The 16266-nt window shown below is 32.5% G+C and overlaps 3 protein-coding genes across 3 annotated transcripts; 2 read left to right on the top strand and 1 right to left on the bottom strand.

The window, feature by feature from the left end:
* The first annotated feature begins 1480 nt into the window (after positions 1–1480).
* On the top strand, positions 1481–2776 carry LOC108327567 (uncharacterized). Its single transcript, XM_017561259.1, has one exon. The coding sequence runs from the start codon at positions 1481–1483 to the stop codon at positions 2774–2776; it is 1296 nt and encodes a 431-aa protein (XP_017416748.1).
* Positions 2777–4057: 1281 nt separating this feature from the next.
* LOC108327575 (zinc finger BED domain-containing protein RICESLEEPER 3-like) lies at positions 4058–8638 on the top strand. Its single transcript, XM_017561268.1, has 5 exons — positions 4058–4062; positions 4176–4426; positions 4542–4939; positions 5023–5344; positions 8568–8638. Exons 1-5 carry the CDS (start codon positions 4058–4060, stop codon positions 8636–8638), a joined length of 1047 nt encoding a protein of 348 aa, XP_017416757.1.
* A 276-nt stretch (positions 8639–8914) lies between these two features.
* Positions 8915–15334, bottom strand: LOC108322730 (uncharacterized). Its single transcript, XM_017554947.2, has 4 exons — positions 14819–15334; positions 14185–14337; positions 13888–14093; positions 8915–9291 (listed from the first exon to the last, which is right to left on the bottom strand). The coding sequence occupies exons 1-4, from the start codon at positions 15236–15238 to the stop codon at positions 9084–9086; spliced, it is 987 nt and encodes a 328-aa protein (XP_017410436.1). The 5' UTR covers positions 15239–15334; the 3' UTR covers positions 8915–9083.
* Between the last annotated feature and the right edge of the window lie 932 nt (positions 15335–16266).

Below are 16266 nucleotides of genomic sequence, written 5' to 3'. Positions count from 1 at the left end.
TTCCTTCTCTTTTAATATTGTTCATATACTTGTTTGATTGCATTCCAAGAAAACTTCAAAGATTTCAAAAAGCTTTTAAAAGAACAAATTTTTTAAAGGGATAACCAATTCACCCCTACCCCCACCCCTTTTGGTTGAGATTATTTGCTTAACTTTTTCTACAAATAGATTTTCCTTTGTGTATTAATTCGTGCTTATCATGTTTTAGTTCATTTTCATCATCTTATTGAGCTCATATCATTGTTGAGTCATTTAAATTTTTTAATCTGATTAAAAAGTAATAAGAACAAACTTTATACTTTTATATTTATCACTAAATATTGTCATTACCAAATTAATAATAATAATAGTAACATTAAATAAAATTAATAAGATAGTAGTTATTTTATTATTTATAGTAAAGATGACTATGTAAATAATGATTGCATGAATGAATGATTGAAAATCACGTTATTAACCGTAAACCCAAACAATGGTGGATGACAAATAAACATGGTGATGACAAATAAACATGTTTATTTTGGTATTATTTAAACACGCCCCCATTTTCATATAAAATTTATATATTGATTGAGTATAAATATGGGTAATGTTTATTTTTTTTTCAATTTGGTATGAATATGAGTAATTCTTGTCATATTTCATTCTCATACATGTCCTAAATAATAGTATTTTGAATTATTAAAATACTCACAATTTATTAGATAATTTAAATAATTTATAAGTATATATATATATATATATTATTTTCTTAGTATTTAGTTTTATAATCATTCTTTTTCTTTTGTTACACTTTTTCTTTTCTCTTCTAATTGTTTAACTTGTTTTATATTCATGAAATTTACTCACATCTCAAAAGTAATTTCTCTCTTACAATTACATTTGAATGATTATGTTCAAATTATGTTTTATTAATTACAATTGATTATTATGTTTAATATTTAAATATTTCTACTTCTTTTTTAACAAATTTATTCATTTTTTTACATAAAAATATTTTTATGTGAATTTCAAATGTTCAAACACAAATGTTGTATAGTATAAAATATTAACCGAGTGGTTACAAACAACCAACCGGATATTCAGGTAATATGTTTATATCTTATTCTGTTTATATTTTATTGGGCTTATATCAGCTTAGGATCCATGAGGTAAATTATAAATACAAAGCCAGGGCCGAAAGCCAGGTACGTTCCACTTACGCATTAATCACCAAATATTCAACTAAAAGCTGAGGCTCTTCAAATCACACGCCTAACTTGAGCGTCGGAGTACCTTTTGCAGGTACATCCACCCTCATCAAGAAGGAGACCGATTGGCTTGCGCCAACACCGATCGACCAACAGTAGGAGTTTGGAGGCGAGCGAGCGGCCCAGACGCGTCAGCAGGTTAGTCTCTCGGTCCCCAAAAATATCTACCGAAACATTTTGGCGCTCACCGTGGGGTCGAGCGGCAAACCCAAATGGTGACCACGAGGAGCATGGAGGAAGAACAACACACCAGAGATTTGATAGCGCAGATACAGGCGCAAATACAGGCACAAGCCAGAACCATACAAGCACAGACGCACGCACAACAAGAGATGCAGCGAAAGCACGCAGAAGAAATTACAATGTTGAGAGCAGAGCGAGGTTGTGCCGAGCGGTCAGCTCAACACTCGGAGTCCACAGCCGATCGGGGTAACAACCAACACAATGATAACGCTGGAAGTCGTAATCAGCAGCCATCTCGGCATACTGACCCGAATGATCGGGGAAGAAGGGAACCATCCCCCTTACGAACCGATCGGCCCTCCATTCTGCTCCCTTTCACTGCGATCATCATGCAAACTCCAATGCCAGAGAAGAACCCTCCTGTATTGGATAAGTATGATGGCTCGACGGATCCCGACAATCATCTCAGGATTTTCACCAATGCAATGGTGTTCTACACGGACAGTGATCCGATTATGTGCAGAGCCTTCTCCTTATCACTCAAGGATGAAGCATTAGAGTGGTATAACACTCTTCCCCCAAACACAGTGGATTGCTTCGCCACTGTGGAAAACCTTTTTAAAAGGCAATATGCCTCCAATCGTAATCAGGAGGTAACGCCAGCGGAATTGGTAAATACTAAACAGGAAAAGGGAGAAACTTTGAAGGCCTTTATGAAAAGGTATATGGAAACTGCACGACGAGTTAAAGAGGTAAGTCAATCTTTTATCATCACCAATTTGCCTTCCTGTCTAAAACCAGGGTATTTTGCTGAGAAATTGTATGCACGACCGCCAAAAACAATGGAGGAGCTCCAAGAACGGATAGCCGAATTCATCCGCATGGAGGACATGCGAATTTCACAAAGAAAGCGACAACAAGAGGCTGAGGCAAGTGGAGGTAGAAAGGACGGTAAACGACCGTTCGGCAATAATGGTAAAAGCGGGGAGTTTTCCCGAACATTTAAATTTAATCACTATACACCCCTCAACACACCTAGGGCAAAAGTTCTTGAAGAAGCTCTAAACGCTGAACTTCTCACACTCCAAACGAAACCATCTCCAAGATACGCAGATGAAAGGAAGAGCTGTCATTTCCATCAGAATCGGGAGCATACTACAGAAGAATGCATTACGCTGAAAAACGAAATAGAACGTCTTGTTCGGGCAGGACACCTCCGTAAGTACATACAAGAAGCAAGAAGAAGTCCCGAACGAGCGTATCGGAAGAACGAACGAAGGCGGGACTATAGTCGCAGTCCAGCTCGCCATCGTGAACGATCGGTTCGCGGAGTTATAAACTGAAGATAGGAATCCAAATCTCTATTTAATGTCATGTTTAAATTCTTGATTTAGACTTTTGTTATTTTACTAAACTTTCATTATGCAATGAATAAAACCGAGCAATTCACGCTCGATCATCGGTTACCAATTTCGATCAAGAATTTCAAAGCCGAACGGTAAAGCCCGTTCCCTAGGAAGCACTCCTAGGTCGAAGACCGAGCGGTAAATCCCCCTCGGGAGAGAGGTAAAGCCCTCTCAACGACAAACGGTAAATCACGTTCACTAGGAAACACTCCTAGTTCAAAGCAGAGGTAAAACCCTCTCAAAGGCGAACGGTAAAGCCCGTTCCCTAGGAAGCACTCCTAGGTCGAAGACCGAGCGGTAAATCCCCCTCGGGAGAGAGGTAAAGCCCTCTCAACGACGAACGGTAAATCTCGTTCACTAGGAAACACTCCTAGCTCAAAGCAGAGGTAAAACCCTCTCGATAAATGTCGAAGACCGAGAGGTAAATTCCTCTCGGTTCCTGTTGAAGGACGAGCGGTAAATCCCGCTCGGTTAATGTCGAAGGTCGAGAGGTAAAACCCTCTCGATAAATGTCGAAGACCGAGAGGTAAATTCCTCTCGGTTCCTATTGAAGGATGAGCGATAAATCCCGCTCGGTTAATGTCGAAGGTCGAGCGGTAAAACCCTCTCGATAAATGTCGAAGACCGAGAGGTAAATTCCTCTCGGTTCCTGTTGAAGGACGAGCGGTAAATCCCGCTCGGTTAATGTCGAAGGTCGAGCGGTAAAACCCTCTCGATAAATGTCGAAGACCGAGAGGTAAATTCCTCTCGGTTCCTGTTGAAGGACGAGCGGTAAATCCCGCTCGGTTAATGTCGAAGGTCGAGCGGTAAAACCCTCTCGATAAATGTTGAAGACCGAGAGGTAAATTCCTCTCGGCTCCTGTTGAAGGACGAGCGGTAAATCCTGCTCGGTTAATGTCGAAGGTCGAGAGGTAAAACCCTCTCGATAAATGTCGAAGACCGAGAGGTAAATTCCTCTCGGTTCCTATTGAAGGACGAGCGGTAAATCCCGCTCGGTTATTGTTGAAGGTCGAGCGGTAAAACGCTTTAAATTCCGCAAACGCAGCCTCCCTCAAACTCATCAGTCCTACAGTTAACCACGGCTAAAGCCAAACGCTTAACTCGGACTTGGGGGGCATAGTGTATAGTATAAAATATTAACCGAGTGGTTACAAACAACCAACCGGATATTCAGGTAATATGTTTATATTTTATTGGGCTTATATCAGCTTAGGATCCATGAGGTAAATTATAAATACAAAGTCAGGGCCGAAAGCCAGGTGTTGAATAAAATTTTGAGTGAGCAATTGAAATTGCAAAATAGTTTTCTTTGTAATGGTGATTACTTTCATGTAAGGTGTAGTGCACATGTCTTGAATATTATTGTGCAAGAGGGATTAAAGGTGGCTTCTGATGCTTTGCAAAAGATTAGAGAGAGTATAAAATATGTAAGAGGATCAGAGGCAAGAAAAATTGCATTTAAAGAATGTGTTATGCAAGTAAGGGGTATTGATTCCAAAGTAGGTTTGAGAATGGATGTTCCTACTAGATGGAATTCTTCCTATCTTATGCTTGAGAGTGCAATTAGATATCGACATGCCTTTGGAAGTTTGTCTATCTGTGATAGAAACTATGTTCATTGTCTCTCAAATGATGAGTGGAAAATGGCTGGAAAAATATGAGTTCTGGAAGCCATTTTATGTAATGACTAATTTAATTTCAGGTTCTTCTTATCCAACTTCTAATCGTTACTTCATGCAAGTTTGGAAAATTGAATGTTTGTTGCTGGACAATGTTAAAAGTGATGATCTGACGATTAAAGATATGTCATTGAGTATGATGAACAAGTTTAGTAAGTATTGGGATCAATATTGTGACATTCTTGCTATTGCGACTATTCTTGATCCACGGATGAAGTTTGAAGCAATTCGATTTTGTTATAGAAAGATTAATCATTCTACTTGTGCAGAAAAGATTAATTTTTTAAAGGATAAGATGTATAAGTTGTTTGAAGAATATGTCAAATTAAATTCAATTGAGTTAAACACTTCATGTTCTGAAGTTTCCCTTCCAACACAACCTTCTTTTACTAATGATGAGCCGGTGATGGATGCATTTGATGTAAGTTTTTAATTCTCAACTTATTTTATTTTATTTCTTATTTATGATGAATGACTTATTAAATATGTTTCATGATGTTTTAGGAATATGTGGATTATTTGAGCCAACATGTTAATGACACTCGAAGGTCTGAATTGGACCTTTATTTAGATGAAGGGAATCTTGATCCAATTTTTTTTGATAAGTTGGATGTATTGAGTTATTGGAGGGATCGTCGAGATCAATATCCAAACTTATCTAAGATGGCTTGTGACATTCTTAGCATTCTAATCACAACAGTTGCTAGTGAGTCTGCCTTTAGTCTTGGTTCTCGTGTGCTAACCAAATATCGTTCTTCCATTCTTCCAGAGAATGTTGAGGCACTCATTTTAACTCAAAATTGGTTACAGGATTTTGAATTAACAGGTAAAATTATTATTAGTACTACGAAATTTATTTAATTATTTACTATTTTATGTTTCAATATTATTAGTTAACTTTTTTTTATTGAATTGTAGATGGAGATAAAGAAGAAGATGATTCAAGAGAAAATATTGTAGATTTATCTATTCAAGATTCTAATATTGTAAATGGATAAATAACACAAAAATGATGAATATAAGAAACTTATTTGTATGTTTTTTGTGTTTGTTTTTGGATGACATTTGGATTATATTGTACTTTTTATTATTATTTTGAATTGTCTTCAGTTTAACATCATTTTTTGGGAGTGAAATTTGTTTAAATTTGAATATAGAAAGTTTGTAATATTTTTTATTTAAAAAAAATTTTAATTAAGTGGGCTAGTGAGCCAACCCGTTTACCCATCAACCCGTGGTGGGTCGAGCCGGGTTCAGATTTTTCTGACTCGCTAATAAATGAGCCGGGTTGGGTTGGCTTACTAAATGACCAACCCGTGGTGGGCCGGGTCGGGTTACCCGTTTTGACAGTTCTACAAAATATATTGAAGTTCAAAAGATAAAATATTTATGCCAAATTTTAATCATGATTAGTTTTATCTTTATCTTTGTATAATTTCATTTAACTTATATATTATAATTTTATTAGTGTATAAAAAATATTAATTAGAATTTAGAGAAAATAAGTAAATAGACAATTAAAATATTTTCAAACTTGGATACTTATTTTTTATAATTTTTTAAATAATATTTTTTAATTTTATCAACTTTTTAACTTTTGCAAACTTAATAAATATTTTGGTTCTAAGAAAATTTTATTTGATACTTTAATTTAAAATATATATATATATATATATATATATATAATTATAATTTTTTTCTAAATATTTTTTATTAAAAAAATAAGAATACATTATTTTAATATTGAATATTTGATAATATCATGTTTTCTTTGTCGTTATTTTTTATTTTTTATAAAACATAATTAATTGACATTGAAATAGTAAAGGAACGAGTACAAGTGTATACTTGTTATAGTGATGTGGATAAAAATATTATACTCGTTGAGTATGGAAATAGAGGTGAAGATGAATTTTTACTTAGAAGATGAATATGAAATAAAAAAACTCTCCCTCACTCCACCCTACCTCATTGACATTTATGGTTACAAATATTGAATTCATACATATAATCAAATAGAAAACTAGTACTAGGAAATTGTGATTGGCATTGACGCAGTCATCCACTTTTATTCATGACATATAATTTTAACATTAACCCTAATCGTGTTTGGATTTTTATTATTATATTGAAGTTTGGATGCGATTTCAATTCAAATCCACAAGTTCATTCGTATCCATATAACATCATTATATTAATTATTTGGTTATTTATGAAATAAATAAACTTTAATATAAGCTTAATGTTAAACATGATTCAAAAGTAATTTGGTAAACAAGTTTTTCTATATACAAGAAGATGTTTATAATGGTCATGCATCAAACGTCTTTTAACATGAGATATAGAATATAAAATTTTTCTTATGATTTTTTTTGTCAACTTGTATCTTTTTCATGTATACTTGTGATCTATTTAAGATAGTTAGAGTTTTTTTTTACTTTCTTTATATATGGTAATTTCATCAATTTATGGAAAAACTGGTTAAATTTAAGAAATATCTATGTCCAAGATACATGAATTTTCTTCCATATTTTAATATTTTAATTTATCATGACATGTACTCTCTTAACATATATGAGATATTCAATATTATTTTCTAGTTGTCTTGAATTCGAGATTATTAAAAATAGCATCACATAGTTGTATTTTATTCACAATAACGAATAATTGTAATAGACTATGACTTATGTTTACTATTTAAATTATCATATATTTTCATTTCATCTATAACAAGTCTAAGTCTAATATCTTTTATATTATTGTTAGTATTTGGAAACATGTAATTAATTTTCTCTCATTACAAAGCATCTATCATATATCTCAAATGTTCATATTCTTTTAAGTCTATTTGTATGTGATCTAATGTGATTAACATTTACATTTGAATAATTGTTTAAACCTTGAAAGTATAACGACAACATCTTCCTTAGAGAACCCTTCTTAACATAATCTTTAAAACCACCACCTTTATGCTTCTGCGGTGATATCCCACACTATGAACACTAATATAATTTGTTAAAAGTTAGGACTAAAGTTAGGTTTAAAGTGAATTTGAGTTAGTAAAATTAAATTTATTCTCTTTTTGTATACAAGTATTTTTTTTCTGTGATATTGAGACTTGTAATCTAGTTATCTTGAATCATAATGTCAAAATTAACAGTGTTAAAATTAACAATTTAATTTAGATTACATTGTAAGTAACCAAAGAATGGAATAAATTTACAATTTTAATGTACATAGGTTTTTTATGGACTCTTTTTATATGCACTTTTTACATACTTTTTTAACTTGTGAAAGAAGGCCGAATTGACAAATTTATAAATATCATTTCCTTCAAGTGAGTAAAGGAAATATCCTTTGAAATATGATTTTGTTTATTATTAATGTTAAATATTTTTATGTATTCTTTTTTGGAAGTTTTTTTTATGTAAATTTGTATTTTAGAATATATAATTAAAAATGTATTTTCTATTTTATATTTTAAAATGTATAATCCAAAATATAAATATAATATATATATATATATATATATATATATATATCAAATAATCTGAAATAAATTTTATGTTGTATTTCAAAATGTATAATATAATATAAAAAATTATTTTTTAGAATGTATCTTTCGAAATACAAAAAGTTGAGAATATATATGGAAATTTAGGAAGAAATAAGCTTCTTCATAGTATTCCTTGTTAGAGGCGCCCGAAAATCCGAACACCAAATGACAAAATTATCCAAAATCCTATGATTTTCCCTTTCATATCCAAAAACATAAACCCAAATTATGATAACAACATATTTCAAATTAGAACAATATGATTCAAACGCGAAGCATACCACACTTAAAACATACGAAAACTAATAACATTATTAACAAAATGTAGAAACTAAACTAGATTTTACCCAAATCTAAAAGGATCTAAATATATTTTACTCCTTTTCAGATGGTATTTAACAGCTTAAATTTTTATATTTGGCATAAAACTAAGTATAACTGCAGAATTTCTTATTCCATAAGTGCGATTTCAGTTGTGGTCTTGCTTGATTAGTGCTGGAGCTGGACAGCATAAAGCCACAGAGACATAAATCACTGATTGTAGATAAAATTGATGATGCCTAAGAATTGGTCTACACCAAAAAGTTGCTGTTACAAAGCACTGCAGAACATCCTTATCCATATTAGAGATGAAATACTTATAACAATACCAATAAATAACGAATCATAAGACCTTGCATTCCCAATTCCAACAGACCTGCTTACTAACCATTTCGTATAGCAGACAATAAAAAGGGCATAAGCAGAGAGTGAGAAGTTCTGCTAAACACCTGCTTTCTTCATTAGTACAACTACTGACCATCCTTGTAATTTCATCATAAGAACACCACACCAGGGAAATATAACAAAATAGCATATTTATATATTTTATACATACAATAATTTTACAAATCTATTCCATACATTCTCTAATATTACAACATGGACTTCACATTATATAAAAAAGAAAAGCTATAGCTACAAATTAGAATGTATACATCACTTGGAGAACTTTATATATAAGTGTACTTTATCTTTGAATAAAAAGGGCGGTTCCAACCAATCCCAACCATATCGTTAAACCAACCCAGAATGCTCGACTTTTCCCTAACCCAACGGGAGGTTTCCATACAAGAAAGTCCGCAAGGTAATCCTTGGATGATGGAAGCTGATTCGTAACTGATCCACTCATTCTTCGATCCTTGTCCTTGTGCTTATCACTCCATGTTGCCGCATAGCTACCATTACATCATAATTCATACTTTTTGTATCACAAAAGTAGCAAGAAGGATATAAACCAGAATTTTGAATATGCAATTACAGTATAACAAAAGAAAAATGAATATGCAGTTATAAGGCTTCTCAGTACTAATGAGTGGGAGTTCCTTTCACTAGAAAACTCAAGCATTTAAAAAACCAAAAGGAATAGAAAAGGATGATACAACTTGAGCAAGTTGCAGCTAATTCAGCCCTACATGTTACCCTAAACCTTTAAGACTAAAAGAGAGCAGAAAAAATTGAAAAAGAAAATGGAAAATCAAGAGAAAGAATTGCGCATCCAGATTGCATTATTGATCTATCAGTGACAAAATTCAGTTACCGTGTGCTTTACCAAAAAATCCAGCTTTATCACTGATTCTTACTGAGTTAATTATTAAACAATAGCACCATTGATATTGTTTGACGATTTGTTAAATGTTCACCATCAGGGAGTACCTAATTAATCTTCTCTTTAGGATACGCATAGAAATACTAAAAATTCACTTGTATTTTAGACCACTAACAACAGAGGTCACCATAAAACCAGTAAAACACACAAGAAAATAATTATAAACACGTTAAGGAAAGCATCACACAAGGTATAAACGTTATACAGGCAGCCAGAAAAGGAGAAAATCCAAATCAATTGGGTTTATAATACAAAATGTGGGTAGTTGCATTTAATAGTGTTGGTAAAATCAAGTGTTTTAAGAGATTACAAGGTTAGGAGTGTTTCTAGTAATGATTAAGGCATGTAATATAGTTCATTAATTATGATTTTGGTAGTAGTTAAAATTTAAAGCATGCAGTTGAAGGGTCAAGACAAAAGGCTTATAAATAGTTCTTACACTGTTGAATGTAAAAAACATGTTATAAAACAAAGAGTATTTTATCTAGAAAGACTTGTTTGTCAACAATCTACACATGACATCACCGAGCAGAATGTGCATTATTCCAAGCTAATATGATACTCGATTTGATATTCATCTTGTGTAGCTTATTCAAATTTGGTTAGCTAGTGATGTTGTTTATATAATGTGATTAATGTTAAAGTTATTGTTGCCTTAGTCCACTAAGAATTAATTAAGATCCTCTTGCTTCCTCTGCCTTCATTTGGTGGATTTTAATTTGAGACACATAACTTGGTTAGTAAACTGTGATTAAAATATTAGATAACTAGAATAAGATAAATCGATGTCCCACTTGTTGGTGCTTTAGTAGAGTTACAAAGCATATTTTTTGGTGGATTTATTCAAGAAACTGGTAGTGTATAATATTTGTGAGAATGCTTAAACATACTTAGTTTTTTATTTGTTATTTTGTAAGTCTTGTTCTTCTATACTCAAGCAGTTCTCAGGATTATTATACATTGATAAGCAGGTATTTAAATCATCATCTTTAAACTTCTGAGTTCCATTTGGAGGATAAAGAATTTCATCTACTTTGGCCTCAGAAATGCCATGTTCTTTTCAATATGATAGTAGAAAAGAAACGAGAAGTTGTGGTGGAAATTAGTGACACGTGTCATTGAATGATAATGAAGAAATATTCATTTCACTTTACATGCATGTATCCTCACTGAAAACTTTGTCAACAATAGTATTTTCATTGTTCATAAATTCACAAGAGAGTAAGATGTGTAGCGTGAAACACCATACGGTTCATTTTGTAAATAGAAATGATTTTTCCTAAAAGTCGATATCTGATCATTTGAATTCAGAAATTCAAGTAAAAGATTACGTAGAGAATACTGATGTATGCAATCACAAATATGAATATGACGGTTTTGCAATTGACGCATTTTTCTGACATCATTGTCAGTTTGGAACAGATGTTGCAATGTCATATTCAAATTAGATGAATGTGCATTGTTGTATTGTTGAATTGGACTAGTTTGACTCAAATATTGCTGGAAAAGACTTTCAATGTTTTGTATTGCAAGTCTTACACATTCCTAAACTAGTTTCTTTGATCTAGACAAGCACTAGTTTTGGAAAATTCAACACCTCCACCTTCGAAGAACTTCATACGAAAATCATAAGTCCAACTAAGTCTTTTCCTACCCCACATTAATGATTTACTTTTCCCTTATTTCATGTTTATGTTCTCCAATTATGATACTTTGAAGAGTTTGTCCTTCAATATTCAATAATGACTAACATTCCCAATTATTGTTTACAATAATTTCCTTGACTGAAGTCTCCCAAAACCCTCTACGTTTGTAGTTACTACTCTTTCATCGTCTATCCTCCATGATGCGTATTTTCACAAATTGCTTAGATTCGAAATCTTAAGTGGCTTTTGAAAATACAGTTTAGATCTAAACAATTGTATGAAAGTGTCATTATTAGCAGTTATAACTATATATCCTAAGGATTTTAAGCATTTTTGACATAGCTACAAGGCATTGCAATTTGTTATCTAGAACCAAAACTTTCAAACCCAATACTAGATAATAGTATTTTTTCGAATCAACTGATTGGAACATGTTTGAGTTCATTTTAGAGAATATAACATAGGAAGTATATCTCAATTAGTTATAACAAACTACGACTAAACTCTACTAAACTTGATAATTTTTGCTAAGTACTCAAATCTTATGTTCAAGCAAAGAATCGATATGGCGGATCTTATCTTATCAAGAAGGCTTAGGGTTTGCATCTTTGCACTTACATTTAATATATGTTTTCATAATTTTTAACTTGAGAGATAAGGAATGATCAACCATCAAGCTAGCCAACACCTTCATGCATTGGGTTAAATTCATTAAGATCACTTAAATTTTATTGGGTTCCTATCTCTCAAGTTAATTATTATGGAAGTAGGTACTAAATGTAAGTGTAAAGCTACAAACCCTAAGCCTTTATTATAACCTTTTTTATAAGATCCCTACATCAGCTCTTTTGCTAGCATAAGATTTGAGTATCTAACAAGAATTATCAAGTTTAGCATAGTTTAGTGGCAGTTTGTTACAACTAATTGAGATATATTTTCTCTGTTATATTCCCTAAAATGGACTCAAATATGTTCCAATTAGTTGATTCGAGAAAATACTATTATCCAGTATTGGGTTTGAAAGTTTTGGTTCTAGATAGCAACTTGTAATGCCTTGTAGCTGTGTCAAAAATGCTTCAAACCCTTGGGATATAAAGTTATAACGGCTAATAATAACACTCTCATATATAGTTGTTTGGATAAACTGTATTTTCAAAAGCTACTTAAGATTTTGAATCTAAGCAATTTATGGAAATACGCATTATGGAGGATAGACAATGAAAGAGTAGTAACTACAAATGTAGAAAGTTTTGGGAGACTTCAGTCACAAGAAATTATTGTAAACAATAATAGAAAATGTCAGCCATTAATGAATACTAAAGGACAGACTCTCCAAAGTGTCATAATTGGAGAACATAAACATGAAATAAGGGAAAAGTGAATCATTAATGTTGGGTAGGAAAAGGCTTAGTCGGACTTATGATTCACATATGAAGTTTCTTCGAAAGGGGAGGTTTGAATTTTCTGAAACTAGTGCTTATCTAGATAAAAGAAACTAGCTAAGGAATGTGTCAGGACTTGCAATACAAAACATTGAAAGTCATTTCCAGCAATATTTGAGTCAAGCTAATCCAATTCAACAGCACAACAATGCACATTCATCTAATTTGAATATAGCATCGCAACATTTGTTCCAGATTGACAATGATAACAGGAAAAGGCATCAATTGCAAAACCGTCATATTTATACTTGGGATTGCATGCATCAGCCTTCTCTACATAATCTTTTACTTGAATTCCTAAATTCAAGTGATCAGACATCGACTTTTGGAAAAAATCAATTCTATTTAAATAATGAACCATATAGTGTTTCACGCTACACATCTGACTCTGGTGACTTTATGAAGAATGAATATTGTTGAAAATCCAAATGTGAGTCTAAGTCACATATTAGATAGAAATGAGAAAATGAAGCATCATATAAGGGTAAAGACTCATTAACTCACTCCCTTAAGGTTTTGAGTTATGAATGATATTAATCCCTTATATGATTGGACTCAAGTCTTATTGGTGTTATATCTTCTCAATAATATTAATACCTTAATCATTACTAGAAGCACTCCTAACCTTTGCAATCTCCTAAAACAATTGATTTTACCAACACTATTAAATACAACTAAACGCATTTAATTTTACCCAACATTGATAAAGTAAATGAGTAGTGATAATAACATAATAATTAGTTCAAACATAAATACTCTTTCAACATGTTTGCCTTCTTATTAAGGGCATTCAAAAGTTAGATTGATGAACAAGGATGAGCAGCATTCAAATAACAGATAATATCTTCATTGTTGAAAATGAATTATTGATAATCCAAAACATTCAAACCTTACCAGAAAAGATCGATATCTATTCAGCACAAGTTAGAAGAATCCAATTTAATGAGAATAATGCACAGTCAGTTAAAACTGGTAAGTAACACAAACAACAACAGCATTATCATACCTGACGTAAAGTTGGTTAATAATAAACAAAGACTTGAATGAGACTAGTTTGCAAATGAACAACGAAGTCACCTGTCATAACTAGAGCCAATCAAGGGTATAGTCACCATCTCCTCCTGGGATATCTTGAGCTTTGGCGCTTGCAAAATATACCGAAGCTCTGCGGCTTGGCGTCGGATGCTGATACTCGGGTGTGTATTTTCTAATTGCCGGTATAGAGCAATGCAATCTTTATGGCGGTTATGGGCCTCATAGGCCATAGCCAGCCATATTTGAATCTGAAAAACACAATTTTTTATAATTACTTTTACCTCCACTTAAAACAATCAGACAGAAATTCTTATTTAGGTGAGGCAAGAAAGAACCAACCTCACCACCAAATAATGTAGGTCTTGGTATGATAGTGAGTGCAGCTTCAAGAAACTCAATGGCACGTCCATAGGAGCCCTTTCCATAAGCCTTCTGGCCCAAATCAAACATCAGCTGTGCAGTGGCCCTCCTTTCTGCCTGTTCCTTAGCCACCTGATTGATCCACCAAATCAATAAAACAACAAATTATGAAAAAGGTCTTAATTCAACATATAGACTACATACAAAAATTGTTACCCAGAGCTAAAAGAACAAAACATGGACCTAATTCATTACCCATTTTTTATGTTAGTCTTCTAGACTTGAGCTTCAATTAGTAATATGCACAATGAAAGATTGTACTAAAAATTAACACAAGTTACCAAACTTAATACAACCAATTAGACGTTGCATGCGAACTAAATTTATTGACTTTGAAAATAATTCATGTCATGCATAATAAAAAACAAATAAGGGCATTATTTTCTTAAACACGATAAACATACAGCTTCTTAGATTTATAACATTAATTAAATTAACCAATATACTGTTTTAATTTGGTCAGCATAAATTAGGTATTTAGGTCTCATATGTAAAAAATTCAGTACCGAGAATCAAATCTAAGTTGTTGTATGAATTATTAAAAAAAAAAAACCTTTTCGAGTTCTTTTCTGACTCTCATCCTTTTCTCCTCCTCAGTTTCTTCCCTGCCTTCATCAACGCTGCTCTGTAACTCCTCCGCCTTCGTCTCCAGCTCCCTCCTCGCCTCGAACTCCCTCACTCTCCGCCGCATTTCCGTCTCCCAGTCCTCCATCCCACCTTCCTCCTCCTCCTCCTCGTCGCTGTCAAACTCCACGCCGTTCTTCTCCGAGTTGGACTTTCCACGCACCATCACCAGGCGGTTCCGCGCGTCTCCCTCGGGCGCATAGCAGCAGGAGGGGGGGGAGTCCCTCTTGGAGGGTGCCGAGCTCAAAACGATGTCGGATCCAACGGGACGAGTCTTCCTCTCTAGAATCGTGCCCCGCGGCGAAGCCAGGTCCAGTAACAGCGCCAGGTTTCCAAGGTTGACAGCCATTTGAGCGAATAGAAAAGAGAGAGAAAGAAATGGATTTGTTTTAATAACGTACACAACAGCAGAACCCAAAATATCTATATTTTCTTCTGTTCAGTTCTATCATCGTTCCCTATAAATAATATCTTCAAAGCTTCTTCTTCTTCCTCTGTTTTGTCGTTTTCTGGGTGAGAATTAGACTGGACGTGGCCCCATCTAGGCCAGTGACGTGTGGCACCCTTCCCGTTCAAACGCTGTCGTTTCTCATCATCTCCATTTTGGAAGGTCCAATCCCTTCATTAATAATTCTGAAAAAGGAAAGCTTGCTTATAAATATGTATATTTATGAATTAATAAATATAGATGTAATAGAAAAATGTAAAACAAGTATTTCTACATTATGTATATTACGTGTATCACCTACAAAATTATTAATTTAGAAAAAAGTTATATAAATTTAATTTAGTTAAATAGAAAGCATGTCAAATGTAAAATTTGTTATGCATTTTTAATTTTCAAAAGTATGACGATAAACTTTACTGTAAAAATATTATTTGAATGAATATAAATGTACAGTTAAAAATTTGAAAATACTTTTGAGTAAGTAAAAAGTTAAAATATCAATTTAATTTATTAATATACGGTAAATTATAATATATAAGTTAACAACCACTTTCTTTTAATAAAAAATTGTGAAGATTTTCTCCTTTTCTTTATTTGAATCTATATTATTTCACACATCACTAATTAGTAAAATAAAATTAACCCAATAAAATACAAAAATTAAAATTGAAATGTACTAAAATGATTGAAGAAATCATATTTATTCAAAATTATTAATATTAATATTATAATTATAATTATTTTAATTATCATAGTTATTATTATTATTGATGAAAACACATGCACATATATTTATTTCTTTTGGTGATGATAAAAACAAATAAAATTATTATTATTGTTATTATCATAATTATAAAATTAAATATAAATAATTTTAATAATTTTATCATAAATTGTTTTAATTTATTTCGTATGTAACCTTTTAATTA

The sequence above is a fragment of the Vigna angularis genome, chromosome 1, assembly GCF_016808095.1.
Source record: "Vigna angularis cultivar LongXiaoDou No.4 chromosome 1, ASM1680809v1, whole genome shotgun sequence".
In the NCBI taxonomy this organism is placed as follows: Eukaryota; Viridiplantae; Streptophyta; class Magnoliopsida; order Fabales; family Fabaceae; genus Vigna; species Vigna angularis.
The sequence above is the reverse complement of the archived record's forward strand: the minus strand, read 5'-3'. Positions and strand labels throughout refer to the sequence as shown.

Bases quoted from the DNA above. Each gene is read 5' to 3' on its own strand.
- LOC108322730 (XM_017554947.2), bottom strand. From the start codon at position 15,238: ATGGCTGTCAACCTTGGAAACCTGGCGCTGTTACTGGACCTGGCTTCG. The intron at 14,338-14,818 runs GTTTTTTTTTTT...TGGATCAATCAG, and splicing joins TCAGAAAAGAACTCGAAAAG to GTGGCTAAGGAACAGGCAGA. The intron at 14,094-14,184 runs GTTGGTTCTTTC...TGTGTTTTTCAG, and splicing joins CTACATTATTTGGTGGTGAG to ATTCAAATATGGCTGGCTAT.
- LOC108327567 (XM_017561259.1), top strand. From the start codon at position 1,481: ATGGAGGAAGAACAACACACCAGAGATTTGATAGCGCAGATACAGGCG.
- LOC108327575 (XM_017561268.1), top strand. The intron at 4,427-4,541 runs GTTTGTCTATCT...ATTTAATTTCAG, and splicing joins ATATCGACATGCCTTTGGAA to GTTCTTCTTATCCAACTTCT. The intron at 4,940-5,022 runs GTAAGTTTTTAA...ATGATGTTTTAG, and splicing joins CGGTGATGGATGCATTTGAT to GAATATGTGGATTATTTGAG.